General features: G+C 40.6%; 1 protein-coding gene across 3 annotated transcripts in view; it reads right to left on the reverse strand.

The window, feature by feature from the left end:
• PTCH1 (patched 1) overlaps positions 1-16,103 on the reverse strand; it is a 66,670-nt gene that overhangs the window by 25,179 nt on the left and 25,388 nt on the right. For all 3 annotated transcript variants that reach the window (XR_003570685.1, XM_027879153.1, XM_027879154.1), the window contains exons 4-13: positions 15,530-15,599; positions 15,324-15,415; positions 13,684-13,882; positions 12,942-13,063; positions 11,643-11,790; positions 10,913-11,044; positions 10,456-10,611; positions 9,727-9,825; positions 8,607-8,732; positions 1,432-1,550 (exon numbers count right to left, since the gene is read on the reverse strand). Coding sequence is in view for 2 of the 3 variants with exons in the window: in XM_027879153.1 (XP_027734954.1) it covers positions 1,432-1,550; positions 8,607-8,732; positions 9,727-9,825; positions 10,456-10,611; positions 10,913-11,044; positions 11,643-11,790; positions 12,942-13,063; positions 13,684-13,882; positions 15,324-15,415; positions 15,530-15,599 (1,263 nt within the window). In the remaining variant the exon portion in view is untranslated. The remainder of the gene's footprint in view (positions 1-1,431; positions 1,551-8,606; positions 8,733-9,726; positions 9,826-10,455; positions 10,612-10,912; positions 11,045-11,642; positions 11,791-12,941; positions 13,064-13,683; positions 13,883-15,323; positions 15,416-15,529; positions 15,600-16,103) is intronic.

Genomic DNA, 16,103 nt, shown 5'->3' on the forward strand with positions numbered 1-16,103 from the left:
TCTCGCCATACACTGACTGAATCTTATGTAACTCAAGAAAACACTAAAAAATTAATGAGACTATTCGTTCCTAGGAAGGGTAGGCAATATGAAGAGACAAAATCACAGATATAATTGAAGTATTCCCTTTATTTTAGTCTATGCAAGACCCTAACAGATACCTAGTTTATATGAAAAAAAAAACAATTATAAGAGACAAACCTCTTCCTGTATATGAGAAATGACAAATGGATAATAGTAAACAGTATCAAGTATTTTTCACCAAGTGGACAAATCCTACAGAACCAAGAGGAATTCAGAATGTTGCCTACCTAAACAACTACCTAAATGCTCTCACTAACAGCATTTCTTCATGTGCAAGTGGGCTGAATTCTGATACACATTTGGTGCAACTTTAGATGAGGCAATAAATGACAGGTCTGACAGCCCTATATTTCTGAGAATCAGGGCTCTGAGACTCTAATGCATTAGGTCACCTGCTGAAACTATGACTGAATCAGGAATGAAAAGTAGGAGTCCTGGGTGATCAACTCCCCATTCTAACCACTCCCTCAGAAGCAAATTTAGTGAAGTGCTTTCTCCCTTTGACACTAAAATATCAAGCTATCAGCTCCCAGATGCATGTAAAAGGTTAAGAGGACACATGGTAGATTCTCCAGATCCTGGTTATGGACAGTCAAAAGCAAAATGTAAGGTGGAAAAGATGCTAATTCCTAAGCAGTGGCTTCACTGATGACAGCAGGCTGTTCCTAGCCCACTCTAGGCTCAGAGCTGGTTGTGTATCAGGTAAGAGTACATTTATACACTCTTCAGAATGGCAATATTACTATTCCAAATTAATATTGCAGCCATAACAGAAACTTTATCAAGCATTATCTTGTAATAGTACTGATCATTCCTTGCAGATCTCTGAAAAACTCAGCTAAGGGGAAGTCACTTTACAGTTCATTTATTTGGGTTTAAAGGTATAAAAGCATAAAAATGAACACATAATGATTTACTCTAAGTGAGGCTTTTCTGTGTCCTGAGTTATGTACAATTTTCCAAGACTGCCCAGTACTGGCACTGGACATCTTGCAGTATCTCATAGCATTCTAAAAATACTTGAAGATATTCCTGAATTGTGGAGCTTTTATCTGCTTTCCAAAAGCTGTTCTCCAGCAGTCCAAATGAACATACGTATGAATGAAGGGAAAAGTGCAGGGGGAAGGAGAAGTAGGGGAAGAGAGGTCAAGGGAGACAGATGTATTTTACCTTTTCCCCTCAGGCAGGTAAAAACCAAGGTAGCACATGTAAGTCAGTAACTAGCAATGAAATCATAAAAACACACTGACCCCGCTTCAGTGAAGAACTTCCACTCCTGGCAAGGAACTGGAGCACTGACTGGTGACCACAGAATGGACACACATCAACCTACCGCTCACCCCTCACCTTGTGAAACAGCAGAATATATCCAGCCTCCTGTCCTCACGACGATAAAGATCCATGCTCAGGATGGCAGGGAAAATCAGCAGAACCATAGCAAAGTTGAACACCACCACAACTGCTGCCTAGAGACAACCACAGGAGAAGTGATGTTGATAAACTTCATGTTAGGCCATCAGCTTTACGAAGCATAAAGATCCCTTTAAATTTTCATCCATTCACCGATTCACCACTTCAACCCAACAGATGCTTTCAGGCTTTTCCCTGAGCACACTGGGTGATACATTCTTACATTACCATTTCATTATCATAGGTCTATCATAATTAATTAATTTTAATAGTAAACTTTGAATTATTTTAATACATCTGTGCCTGGATATTTGCTGATAATTTTTAAAGTGGAAAACCAGAGTCTGTTGACTCTGTAATCACATCTTTACATGACATTCTGACATATTTAGAGTCTCAAAATAAAGTAATATGGAAGCAAAAGCAAACCTGGCATTAGAACTGAAATTCTCCTATTTAAGGGATCTGAAGTAATTTAAGGATGACAATAACACCAAAGCATGTTACTATAAGTTCAAGTAAATTTTAATTAAACAGATCTATTTAGTAAAATACTGTGCACTTGTACTTAAAAGTCTAACCAAAAAAGAACAACCTTTATTGAGTTTATCAGGGATCCTTTTAAAGGAAAATCAAAATTAAACCAACACCACATAGTAAATCTATGTATTAATATGCTTGTGTTTAACAGAGCTTGATTTACGAGCCAGTCTACCAAAATGAGTCTTAAATTGGAACAAGAATACTTGGTTTAATTTGTAAAGCGAGTATCCCATAATGAAAAAAACAACCTCCCCGCCCACCCCCTTTCAAACCATACTTCAAACCGTTTCCCACACAGAGATTCCCAGAGAATTTCCATAAACATATGTGGTGCAGCATCTATCATTATTATTGATAGCATTTATTTGTAATGCAGAATTGTTTAGGAGCACTAGCCATCACAAAGGGAAAGCTTGGCACAGATGGAACTGGAAGACAGTTATAAGAGCAGGAGAGACACTGGGAAAAAAAAATGGTTGAGCCACCAAGCAGTGGAAAAAAACCTTGAGAGCCCTATATTTTATCCATGAGATAAGCAGCAGCCATCTCAGTAGTAGCCCAGTTTCACATTAAGGTAGTCCATAAATAAACTATCAAGTGCCTCCACCTGTAGCTTCTGAAATAACAACTGCTTGGGTTAAAATGGTCATAGAAAAGAACAAAAGTGGGGCTACAAAAATGATCCGATATGAATGTGACCTCTTTTTTCCCCCCAAAGAGATGAATGGCTTCTTTTGATCTTGAAAATCAGACCTCAAAACTCGCAGTACAAAAGATGCGATATCCAAAATGCATGTTTTAGAATTCTTGAGTTATATGCCAATTAAATGACATAAATTGCTTACATTTATCTGAGAAAATCAAGATAACTACACACTGAATTATGTTTAGAGTTCTGAAACTGTCAGAGTATAATAAAAGGCTTAGATACTGTTTTTACTGATCTGAAAACAGCAGAATCAACTAATTATGTAAATGTTTTCTAGTAAATTCAATCATAAATATACTCCATACAAAAGTGGGGTTTACTGGTTTTTTGTCGTTTCTTGTCTCCAGACTGCTTGAAGTAAGATTTTAGTCCTGCTGCTCGTCTGTAGACAGCTATTAAAACAGCAGTTACCTCGTACTTAAAGCCAAATTAGTATTTAGCCATCTTTGTGAGAAAAGACCAAATGACTATTTAATGATTTATAAATATTCACACAGAGAGGTATGTAAGGTCATAGGCAAGACTTTAAAATTAAGTGATTTGCTTTTGATCCTCTCTAGAATTAATTCAATCTGTCAGAAAAACAAATGGCTGCTCTTGCAAGAAAGGTGTTTGTTGGACCTAGTTCATGAAACTGCTTTCTTTAGTGCTGCTAAACCAAAAAAGGTTGAATCATCCATATAACACGAATAATTAGTTGTGCCTAACCAAGATCTTGTATCAAGGATCAGCTAGGATTTACCGAGATTTGGAAAAAACAGATGAGGTCTGACTCAATAATTCTTACTCCTCCCAGCATGGCTGAAAAACTAACAGAAGCCCTCTGTTTCTGCTCCATAAACTGCAAATGCTTCGTGCCATATCAGCTCCCTTTGTAGACACTAACATCTTAGAACCTACAGTGTTACTAGATCTGAAAACTAATACTTAAGTGTGTGGTTGAGATGCCATTAGAGTTAGTAATACTGACATTTTGATTTTCTTAAGAAGCATCAAAACTAATCCAATAGCACACACAGTAAATCTGCCAACTTCCATGGAACCTCCTTTTAGAACAACTACATTTTCCATTGTGCCACCCCAGTGCTGATGTACTAACTACCCTGCATGTGTAACACTTCAAAGCAACCCCTGCTCTGATTTGTACCTGGATTCTGAGAGCCAAAGGCCACACTTCCTGCGTGTTGCACGCTCTCACTCACCTCTGCTGCATTACAGGGACGTAACAGCGCTCAGTTTCCACAATTAAATACAGAAAACTTCGCTCTTTCCTGAATTCTAATCTCTTGTCCCATCAGAGAACACTCTGTGGCTCCATAGGGAGAAGGGAGAAGAACTGCTGAGGAGTGACTGGGTGCCTGACCTGGTGCATCTGCCCCTGCTCCCCTCCCAGAGCTGTTCCCACATCTGGTGGAGTGGCAGCCTTTGGGGAATGCAGTCATGGGCAAGAGGCACAGCCTGTACAAGCAGCAACAAACGGTGGTAGCAGAGCCTCCAGAGCACAGGCAGCGCACAAGCTGAAAGCATGTACAGGATTTCTGTGGACAGGGCATCTTCTCTCACCTCTTCAGGGATCAGTGGTTAAATGGGAGAGGAAAGGGCCTCAAACCTCGTACTTGAGAAACCCAACAAAGGCAAAACAGTCCTAGAGGGGATAAAATGGAGCCTACTCAAGGGCGTAAAATGAAGGCATTCAGTGAAATTAGATCAGAGAGCAGTAAAAAAATTCCATTAATCAGAAGAAAACACGCTGGTCACTTCCTGAGAAACACGCTACAGTTTTCGCATCTTTTCATAATGCACGGCCCAAAAATGTTATTGCTGCTGCAACTGTTAACAGAGGCTGAAGAATGGCAGTCTGTGCTGGAGGCAGAGAGGGAGCAGGGAGCCAGGCTGGTAGGTATGTGCTGGGGCCCTGCTGAAGGTATGTGCTGCTCTGTGCCATTCCTGGCAGCCCACCCAGGGAGACCGGGTGTGCTGCATAGCCAGAGGTGATGAACGGAGGAGGAGGTCTGTCAGGGGAACTTCCACCCTACTGCTCTCTATCTGCAACTCCCTCCTGACAGGGTACAGACCCGGATCCTTGCCCCTCCCTGCCCTCTTTTCCCTTAGGCTTTAATTCTGCTTGTTAAATTCTCGTGTCAGGGGCAGGGAAAGGTAAATGATGCGGGTAAAAGGCAGAGGACAAACCAGAGCAAGATAATTGAATGAGCTGAAAAACACACATTCTTTCTCTCCATAAACCCACCACCACCACCTGGTAATGCACTTTTACACTTAGGAAAAAAACTTGTCATTCTTACACGGTGAGGGAAAAAGTTACTGCTAAGGCTGACTGGGAAAAGTTCCACTCTGCTCATTAGTGGATCCACACCACACCTCTGCTCTTAGGGGAGGAATTTTCTGGTGTAACCAAGAAGAGGTGGATGAATTTTTGTACCTTATCTCTCCTGGGCAGAATTAACTGTATGACAGTGTCTGACTAGTCTGTCTTAGAAAAGAATACAGCCCAGTCCAGTTACACTCTGCCTTGCCTTCCTGCACTTACACTTGAAACAAAGGGCTATGTTTAAGGCATTCCTACTGCAAACTTCAACACTTTCAGTGGATTTCTCTGATAATCTCTTCCTCCACCACAATTTTAAGAAATGAAGCTCATCTGAAAGCTCAGACCCAGTCCTGCAACATCCTGAGTAGTTTCGTAGGTGATTCTTGTTACTGAGTATTTGGGTCATATTCAGCGATCTCAAAGCCCTAAAACTGCTCAAATAAGATCAACAAATAAAAAAAAAAAAGAACTTAAACCAGTGAAAGAGCTGAAACAGTCCTTACCTGCATAATGTAGTTAATTTTAAAAATCTCACTTTTAAAAGGACTGAATTCCATTTTTGGTATCTTGGAAAGAGCTAACCCTAGCAAACTCTTAAGAAAACAGCAGACTTGTAGTGTTTGAGTTCCATAAAGCAAATGAACAACTCAAAGGTATCAATGAACTTCTCTATCTGGCAGAAGAGGACAGAACTGAGACAGAAGAAAGCACCGATATGGAAAATGTGAGTTTCAAACTAGAAGTCGGGCTTGCAGATGCCAGAAACCCTTTATCCTCCCTCAGCAGACAGGTTATTCTACCAATGCTGGGCCTCAGAAGTTACAGAAATTTTGACAATTACCTACAGTGTCTTAAGAAAAGTAAACAAAAACAGAGCAGTGTCAAGAACAACCCTTTGTTTTAAGCCAGTGTGTTAAAAATTCACTATCTAGATGAGAAGGTGTCAGAATCTGTGAAAAATAAATGTAGTATTTCATTGCTTTTAAAGTTTTGCTAGGAAACTATCAAAGATGGTAAGGACTTCTTTTTTAAACAAGACTGAGGGAAAGGGAGGAAGGAGATTGTACATAAAGAAATCAGGATATGAGTACAGACCACCCACGAAAGCTGGTGTGGTTCTCTGATGCTGAGTACTGTGATTAAAATATCACCTGATTTTGATTTTACCTGTTGAAGCTAGGCACAGCAAGTAATAGATGTTCCTTTCTAAGAACAAAGGATTGCATTTCAGTGGCTGTTAACTTATGTGTGTGTCAGTTGTATATGTTACTCTGGCATCAATAAAAAAAATCACGACAGGTCTCTCCCGTTGTTCTTCTTTTCATTCTTATATACACGTAAGGGGTTACTATGTTCAAGCAAACACAAATTACCAAGTGAGAAAAGACTGAGCAATTCAAACACTTAACTTCTGGACACCCATCTGGGTTCCCCTACACATAAATTCCACATTAATCACTGCCTTAAAAAGGACTTTGATCGTGATGTTTTCATCCTGAATAATATCAACATGTTCATACAGTAATACGTAAAAATCTCACTGAAAACATTTTGTTTATCATTTTGCTATGCATACTTTATTTCTAAACTTTCAGTGACTCAGTCTACAGCATGCCAGTAGACAAAAAGGAATGACTTCAGGAAAGGTGTATTTAACTTATATTGATAACAGTAACAGTTACAGCTGATGTCTCCAGGTATGTTCCAAAGGCAACCTGTCATGTTCTGATGTGAAGAGTGAAAACAGAAAAAAAACCAAGCAAAGTCTAATCAGATAAGAATTCATTTTGGTGGCTCATGCTGAACAGCTCAGCAGTATGATTACAGTAAAAAGGCCCATCTCTGTTGAATACCTCTTATGAGATGCATTTAGGCTGATGTAACTTCTGTAAAGCACCGGTACTGCAAGTTTGATGACCTCCAGTATCCTGTTAGCTGCTGAGGGTCTGTGTTAGATGTTTGAAATTGGGCCATAGATTTGGGAAAAATAAACAACATCTTCCAGCAGAAGTGATACACTTTCAAAAGTATTTCACACATCTGGGCTGGTCTTTACTGTGGGAACCTCATGAGGTTCAACAAGGCCAAGTGCAAGGTCCTGCCTCTGCACTTGTACCTGATTCCCTGGTATCAGCCAGGCTGGGGGATGATCAGATCCAGAGCAGCCCTGCTGAGAAGGATGAGGGGTGCTGGGGGATGAGGGGCTGGGCATGACCAGCAGTGTGCACCTGCAGCACAGAAGATCAACCATGTCCTGGGCTGCATCGAGAGCAGGGTGAGGGAGGGATTCTGCTCTGGTGAGACCCCACCTGCAGCGCTGCACCCAGCTCTGGGGCCCCAGCACGGGAAGGACATGGAGCTGTTGGAGAGGATGCAGAGGAGGGCCACAAAGGGGATCAGAGGGATGAAGCACCTCTCTTGTGAAGAAAGGCTGAGAAAATTCAGATGTTCAGCCTGGAGAAGAGGAGGCTCTGGGGAAGATCTTACAGTGCCTAAAGGGGGACTACAGAGAGGTCGGAGGGGTGCTTTTTAAAAGGGCATGTAGTAATAGAACAAAGGGTAATGGCTTTAAACTGAAATATGGTAGGTTTAGACTAGATATTAGGAAGAAGGATTTTTTACATTAGGGCAGTAAAACGCTGGAAGAGGTTACCCAGAGAAGTCCAGATGAAGATGTCCCAGCCCATGGGGTTGGGGGAGGTGGAGGTTGGACTAGATGACCTTTAAAAGGTTGGTTCCAACTCAAACTATTCTGTGATTCTATAAAGTAAAACAATTCACTATCACATGATCCATATGAAGAGACATCTAGGTTTCGGCAAATCAGCAGAGCTAAATACTGCTAACCATTCAAGACTAAACATCTAATTTTAGTTGCCACAGATATATTCTAAATGATGCAGAAAACCAATGAGGCCTTTACTTTCTCTATTTTTCACTCCTAAATTGCCTCTTGAGAAGGAAAGGCAAACAAATTATTACTGCTTATTTGTAACGTAACTGCAATCGCTAAAAATTTACCATTTTACAGCTTAATACAAGAACACTTAAATCTCTGAAAACAGCAGTAATTGCCACAGGTATTGAAAAAAAATGGAAGTCTTGCTTCCTCTCGGTAGCTGTGGGCTCAGTAAGAATGAAAAATGACTGGAGAGCCAGGCCACAGCAGAATAAAAATAACTACTGAAAAAGTACAGTTTTCCTGCTCTGGGAGAAACTCTCAAGGCTTTCTTCAAAGAATCCTCACTTTCAGAAAAGATATTTTTCTAACATCCTTAATATTTCATATTCCTGAAGGTATGTTACCACAGAACAAATACAAGAAGACAGAGAGAGGAAGAGCAAGTGATACAGGGTTCAGCACACAAAATTCATGTTTTCTCCCTGTGAAGCTGGAATATAAAATTCTTACACTTTTCTCTTAGTTTGCTAAAAATACACTGGAAGGGAGGCAGTAAAAACTGCTGCAGTAATAATTAGTATGTGTATTTGTTGCTGTCACAGAGCCAACAAAACAGGACACAAACTCACCTGGAGTGAGAATGCTCGTAGGGCAGGAATAGGGATCAGGGCAGCCATGAAGAAAGCAGTGACGTTACTGATTGATGTAAGGGCTACACTCGCTCCCGTGCGCTTCAGACATTCACCTGTCCTGTCCTGCAACACAAAACAGACAGATCTTAGAAGTGAACAGGGTGATCTCCCGCAAACGCAGCACTCGTCCTACCGATGGAACATCGTAGCAGTGAGAAACCCTCACATTTAAATTCTGAATACAAGTCTGCAATGGGAAGTATGTGAGAATAAAACTATATACTAATTATACAGGAGAAAAACGGGTAACACGTGAAGCGCACAAGTTTCTTGAGGGCGGAAAACATCACCAGAGCTGATTCTAGCTTCAGAACACAAAACTAAATGGGTGCTAACACTATATCAAGATACATCTGCAGTTAAGCAGGATGTAATTTTTACCAGTGGAATCACTCGATGTTCTCACTTTTCAGACAAAATAAGCATGTATTAACAGCACAGAGGTGTAACAGCTACACGTCTTGAAAAAGTACGTAACAAACAAAGGAAACAACCTGAAGTCCAGGGACCACACACAAAAAACCACAGAGAAATCAGAACAAACACATGACCCTTTCCCAACTAACAGGCTATTACGAAGCACACAGAAGTTACACCAGAGTGAGGCTGCAGTGTCTGCATGACCAACCAGCTGGAAAGAAGGGGAAGACATTGCTTGTACCAAACAGAATCAGCAAATATATAAGGGTTTCAAATGGGTCGTACTTTGGATATGAAACTTTGGACTGAGACTAAAAAGACTTTACTTTTAAAGGATCATAAAAGTGATGGCACCCTAGATTTCCTTTTAAAAGTGATGGTCAATTACAAATATAAAAAAAATGAAACTTAGAGAAAAATACAAAATTAATTCAGTTCAAGAATGTGAACATTCCAAAACACTCCAGGACCACACATATTATTACAATTTCCTATTTTGACAGAAATAAGAATTTCTAGACTGTAGGAAAAGCCATGGAGAAAAAAAAAACTCTACTGACTAATTCTGGATATGGTTATCTTTTCCTACATGAAGCCTTTTATTTTACCTTCCCCCAAATCCCCATTTTGTCATTACCTCAAATGGAATTCTCTTATTCTGCCCTGTTTCACTAAACGCATGTGCCAGAAGGAAAACATCATCTACACCAACTCCAAGAGCAAGAAAAGGCAAAACCTTGAGGAAGAAACAAAACAAAACAAAAACCAAGAAGATTTTTTTTTATCATCTGCCATGCAGCTAGCCATTATGTGGCTAATTACAGCAACTTTTACATTATACAGCAACACAAATCCAAGGATAAAATGAAAATCAAAAGGATGCAATACAGATATTAATTTTTTCTCTGGAATATTGCTGAGGAACTTAAAGTGTACCACTTACAGGTACAAAATCTCATCAAAAGTAGTTCAAGCTTTGTTCAAAGAATACCTGATAATACTTCGAGTTATATTCTAAATATTTTCAGGATTTGAACACCTTGATATATTCAGATGTAAAAACAAATCTGCAGCTCCTTACATACAGCTGGATGCTTCCACTGGTAGTGGGATACAGAAAAAAACCAAACAACCCAGAATCTATCAACTATACAGACTACACAATACTGGCTTTTTTCTTTAACATCACTCGGCAGCATGATCATTTAATTCACCACAGCACAGGCTACGAGACAGGAAAAAGGCACAAGCAAAAATCTAGAGCCAAAATATTTTTTCAGCCTTTCTGCCCCCTCAAAGATTCAGTTGTGTTCATTTATTAACAGCGCACTCGTAATTTAACAGCAGACTCGTGTCTTCCAAATACCTGAGTCGTGGCAGCATTAAAGGAAATTCCAATCAGTGAGCACAGGCCCAATCCTGCAGCCACCGAGAGTGCAACCAGCAGGACTCCTGCCAGCCCCACAGCACCCTGAGACTTGGCACAGTCCCACCGCAGCATCGTTAAACAGGCGTAGGCAAGCTGAGGAGAGGAGCAGGGAGGGGAATTCGGGACGAAAAAAAACAAAATGTTAGAAGGGATCCTTCTCTGGCAGCTGTCTTTCCCCACCCAACATACTGATGCTTACACACATTTTTAATCAGAACAGAACACAAGAGGTTACCAAGAGGAACGCGTGACATGCCTGAGGTAAAGTTTACAGACTAGTTTTTATTTTAAATATATGTAAAATGTTCTAGACTACTATCTGGCAACAATAATGCAGATCTTATTTAAGCCCTGCTCTACTACCAAAGAAAATTAAATAAATTTATTTCATTACCATTAGTAAGTAGCCACTGGCTACTCTGATAGCGCTGACATCAGAAAATGACTTCAGGATGTCATCCAGGGTGGTTGTAGTGAAGGAGAGCACCTTCTGGGTAGAGTTTTGTGCAACACTTTGATGAACAACCTACGAAAACAAAAATAAAACTCAGTGTGACTAAAGAAAACGTTTTCTTCTAATTTTAGTCTCTTAGTCAAAAGAAAGTATTACCATCTTCCACAGCACACATCTGAAATCACCTCCTTCTGCTCTACTGCTCCAGTGGAAGCCCAGGCAGAGACCGATGCTACACAAGTGTGCTTCATGGTTATTTCTTGCAAGCTACTGATTGTGAGACCAGGATCTGCACCCTTCAGGAAAGGCTGCTACATTCCCACCCCAATTCCAAACATTTCACTTGAATGCCTTCCCACAGCTCCACCAGGCAGCACCAGTCCTGCCTTTAACCCCAGGCCAGCAGTGCCTCTGCCCCTGCCTGCCCGGCCATTCACAGAGCAAAACCTTCTTGGCTTCTCAAATGGGAATAACCAAGCAGCTTCTTATGGCAAAAAAACCACAGAAACAGTGAAAACCCTAAAGAACTCTTAATAATGAAGGGGGGGGGACAATGGTTTGGTTCTGGTTTAAGCATCTTCCTTCAAGGAATACTGTAAATCCTGTGACAGAAGGCAATGGATCTTGGTAGAACTTTATAGTGTGGTATTCAGGTTATCTTCAAGTTTACCTCAACATACATCCTCTGCCAGGCTTCCAGAATTGCTGCTGCCTTATCCTCGTTCCAGTTGATATGGGAAACATATTCATACCCCTTGAAGTGCTCATACATTTGCTTAGGAGTCATTAACTGAAACATGGTTTGCAGAGCCTGGGCACTGCGACACGGAGAGAAAAGAGAGGAGAAGGAGGCGTAAAATGAGCATTTTCAGGAAAATGTTTTCATAGCATGAAGTCCCAAATGCAACCCTAATAGGAGCTTGCATGAGTTCTTGATTTCAGAGGGCGTGTGCTTGTACTAAAATCGAGCAGAATACAATTATTGTGCCTCTGGTGCAATTGCAATGCTCTGTGCAAGCATTGAGGCTAAATCTGGTTTCACTGAAATCAATGAGAGTTTTGCCATCATTTTCGATGGGTTCAGTTTCAGGAACAAAGGACGTATCCCTACAAATCAGAATCCTACAAATTATAAAGATTATGATGGATAAGACACATTACTGTGAGGATACCACCCGAACAGTTATTTCTGCGAGATCTTGGAAGTGCTGTGGGCAAAATGTCATTTGATGACCTTAGTCTTTTTCATCTCTTGGAGAGAAATGTCAGACTAAACTCCTCATGCCTGACAAGCTGTGTGGAGAACACAGCAGCAGTAACTATCCACCCTGACTTTCTCTGAAAGAATTATGCTTCATTTAGTTTAGCATGGCCTACATTTTTTAGAACAGTCCAACTTCACAGGTTTCTTCCCCCACTGAAGTCCAGTGTTTCACATCCTCATTCACAGAAGTTTAAAAGATAAGGGTTTGTTTTACCACTCAAAGCTGTATTCACAATACAGGGACATAAAAATAGACTTTTCTCTATATTTGTCCTGAACATAAAGTTCATTGGAGATCTTGGAATTTTGAGAGAAGTCAAATGATTGAGCACAGTGCTCAAACTGTTTTCTTCCCCTTTTTCCTTTGATCATATTTTGGAATGAAGGGGTTCAGCACTTTAAACATTGTTTAATGCTTTATAAATACATTCTAAACAACCAAGTTGCCAGTAAGAAGCTTTCTTCCTGAGCAACATACACCATCATTCTGAGGTTAGAAGTAGGAAGCAATGATGCTGCCTTAAATTTAAACAACTTCCTAAGCACTCTTTTAAATTCTGTTCTCTTTAGAGGGTCACATCCTTCTTTAAGAGAGATTTACAATACATATGAAGGGCAGAAGATTTGACATGGTCCTCTCACTGTGCCCCAAAAAACGAACTCTAACAAAGAAAAACAGACTTTTTCTTTAAACATTTTTTTTACCTGACAAGTTTACCAGAACTGTTCTTGACTGTACCACCTATAATCAGCTCCTCTTGCCAATGCATGTATTTTCTTGACAGTCCATAGCATCCACCACTCAAAACAAGGGCTACATCAAGAGGCTAGAAAAAGTAATAAGGAAGCAATTAACTGGTTTCAAAACTCACACCTTAACTCAGCACCCAGAATAATGGATATTAAAGACCATCTAGGCAGTCCATTAGAAGAAATGCATTCCAGAAATCAAGCTGAACAAGTCACCCAGATACTGGGTGGACCAAACAGCAATTCCTGCAAGGCCTAATGTGACTGATAAAGGGACATACATATATAAATTGGAGGCCCATGGCTCCAAGTTCGTCACGAAAATGAACAGAACTGGCTGCCCTGGAGGGAAGGTCGTGCTGTGTGGGGTGCAGGGGCAGCTGTGCCCCAGCAGTGGCCATTGTCTGCCTGAGGTCTGCTGGATGCCACACCACCACACTTCCACAGCCAGAGTGCAGCTGACAACCGCACTTTAAACGCACAGGATTAAGCACTGCATTGCAGAACAAGGCGAAGCCCATGGCTGTGAGCTAGCAGCGCCTAACAGGAACACAAAAATTACATCACTCAAGAATAAGAACTGTATATTGCTTGGAAGAAAATGGTACTTTCTCCTATTCTGCCTGACCTTCCCCCCCACCCCTCCCCACCCCCAACCCTCCCTTGAAAAGACACACACAAGGACAAGCAAACTTACTTTGGTGGAATTTTTATTGGGAGCTGTGATTGGGCAATCGGGATCAGCAGGATTCAGGCAGGGTCGATCCATATAACCATGACCAACCTCTGCTTTATTCAGCATTTCTTCCCAGCTCTCCACTTGGTAGTTTATTTTCTTTAACTCTTCCAAGAATTCTAAGGGGTCAAAGTTGATCCACTGCAAAGGAGGCTTCCCTCTGCAAGAGCAACCAGGAGAAAAAGACACATAGAAAAAAGACAAAAGAAGTACTGAAATAAGCATACTTTTAAAATTCTTAATTGAACAAATAACTAACTTATTTTGTGCTAAAAGTTAAAAGTTTTCTTGTAAGGTTGTTTCATAAAACGTAAGGCGTGTTTTAATTAGATTTGTTTATGTACTTTTCTTGCAGCCCAGTTGTAATTTTAACAAAAATACTCAGTTCTTACAAAGTTATCTTATACAACAATATTCACAGGTTAGAAATACTTCCACTTACAAACAAAGCAAAACAAATCATCAACCACCTAAATAACAAAAAAAGCAGCCAACTGCTGCTTCAAAGAATTAAGGGGGAGGGGAGAGGGACAGAAGAGAGGGGGCTGAATAAAGAAAGCCTTTCTCATAGTATCAGATTACTTCTAGCTAGTCTAATAATCATCTTGGAAATGTAATCAATCAATATAACCGATCTTTGTTTATCTGTAACAATACTGTGCTCCTTCAAACGCCCTGGCAGCTTGACTATCAACCCAGCTTTCCTGCAACCATGGCTGTCACCACTATCACTGTCACGTCTCCCACCCCCCACTTCTGAATTTGTGATGTTGACAGACTAGAAAGGCTTTTGACTGCCTTATTCTGTGGTTCAAACCACACTGTATCTGCTTAACCAGGCTTAAGTCATTATTCCGAATCTCCCAACCAGAAAACACAAACCCCCTTATTTCCCCATCTAAAACTGTACACTAAAGGTTAGGAGATGGCCATTGCAAATTGCTTTTGCAGAGACATGCAAACCAGCACAGAAACAATAACTCAAATGCTAACTCTTGCATAATTAACAGAAAATGCCTGCACAGATTAACAATTAACTCTTTAAAGGATTCAGGGTATATAATATCACACTTGGAAACTGTGAGAAACCATCCATAAAAGATACTATATGGCTTCTTTAATGATCTCATAAGTAAAGGATTTGTTTTTTATTCCTTAGGAAGAATTGAGAATTAACCCAAGACATTTTCTAAGGTCTAAAATTTCCATCCAATCAATGTTTTTGTGTTTTGTGGGGAAAAAAAAAAGCCTACCAGAAACAAGTTTGTTTCAGGGGGAAAAAAATAAAAAAAAAAAAAGGGGGCAAAACATAAAATCCTTGAAACTTCAACACAGAATTTACATTTTATTTTTCATGCTAGCAGAACAGGAAAAATAACAGAGGATTTAAACTGAGGCTTACAAATCATCTCTAAGAAATAGGAAAATCTTTGTTAAATTAAAATAAAATCCAAGCATACTTTCCATAGAAACACTACACTTTAAACTTTTTTCTTGTTAAATCAGAGTCTGAATAAACAATGGGAGTGCAAATGAAAAGTCGTACAGAGTTATACAATTAAAAACAGTCAGACCAGAAAGCTATAAAAAAGCATGCTTACAACAGATATGCAGTTCCTGATTGTAGCTTTGCTCCTTCCCAGAAGCAGTCCAGAGGAGTGATAATTAAACAAGGATAAAGATATTCTATGATCTGTCAAAATCAGAAAGGGGAAAAAAACACAGTCACACAATAATATAATCAAGGCAGCACAAGCTGAACCCTGAAAATGCACAAACCTTGTAACTAAACGCCTGCTACACATACCTGGTCCATGTAACCTGCTTCTGTGATGAGTTCTCCTGATTTGTAACACAAATGTTCCAATTTCCACTGTCTGTAAGAAACACGAAGGACAAATATCTTCTTTTTGCACAGTCACTGAGAAGTTATTTTTAAAAGGTAACGGACATTTAAAATTGCAACTCATATACCCGAAACTGGGAGGAGCTGCTGAGTCCCTCGAAGGCAGGGAGGCCCTGCAGAGAGACCTCACCAAATCAGGGGGCTGGGAATCACCAACCAGATGAAGTTAAACAAAGACAGGTGTGGATTCTGCCCCTGGGATGGGGTGACCCTGGATGGACGGACACACTGGGAATGAGAGGCTGGGAAGCAGAGCTGGGAAAGGGCCCTGGGGGTGCTGGTGGGTGCCAGTTGTCCCTGAGTCAGCAGTGCCCTGGCAGCCAGGAGGGACATCCCTGTGCTGGGGGCAGCAGGGAGGGGATTGTCCCGCTCTGCTCTGCCCTGGGGCCTCACCTCAATGTTGGGGCAGTTTGGGGGGACACAATGGAAGGAGAGATTGAGCCATTGGAGAGTGTCCAAAGGAGGCCACAAGGAT

This window comes from Empidonax traillii, unplaced genomic scaffold, assembly GCF_003031625.1.
Source record: "Empidonax traillii isolate 1590-97213 ecotype Southwest subspecies unplaced genomic scaffold, ASM303162v1 scaffold51:size1492887, whole genome shotgun sequence".
NCBI classification, from domain to species: domain Eukaryota; kingdom Metazoa; phylum Chordata; class Aves; order Passeriformes; family Tyrannidae; genus Empidonax; species Empidonax traillii.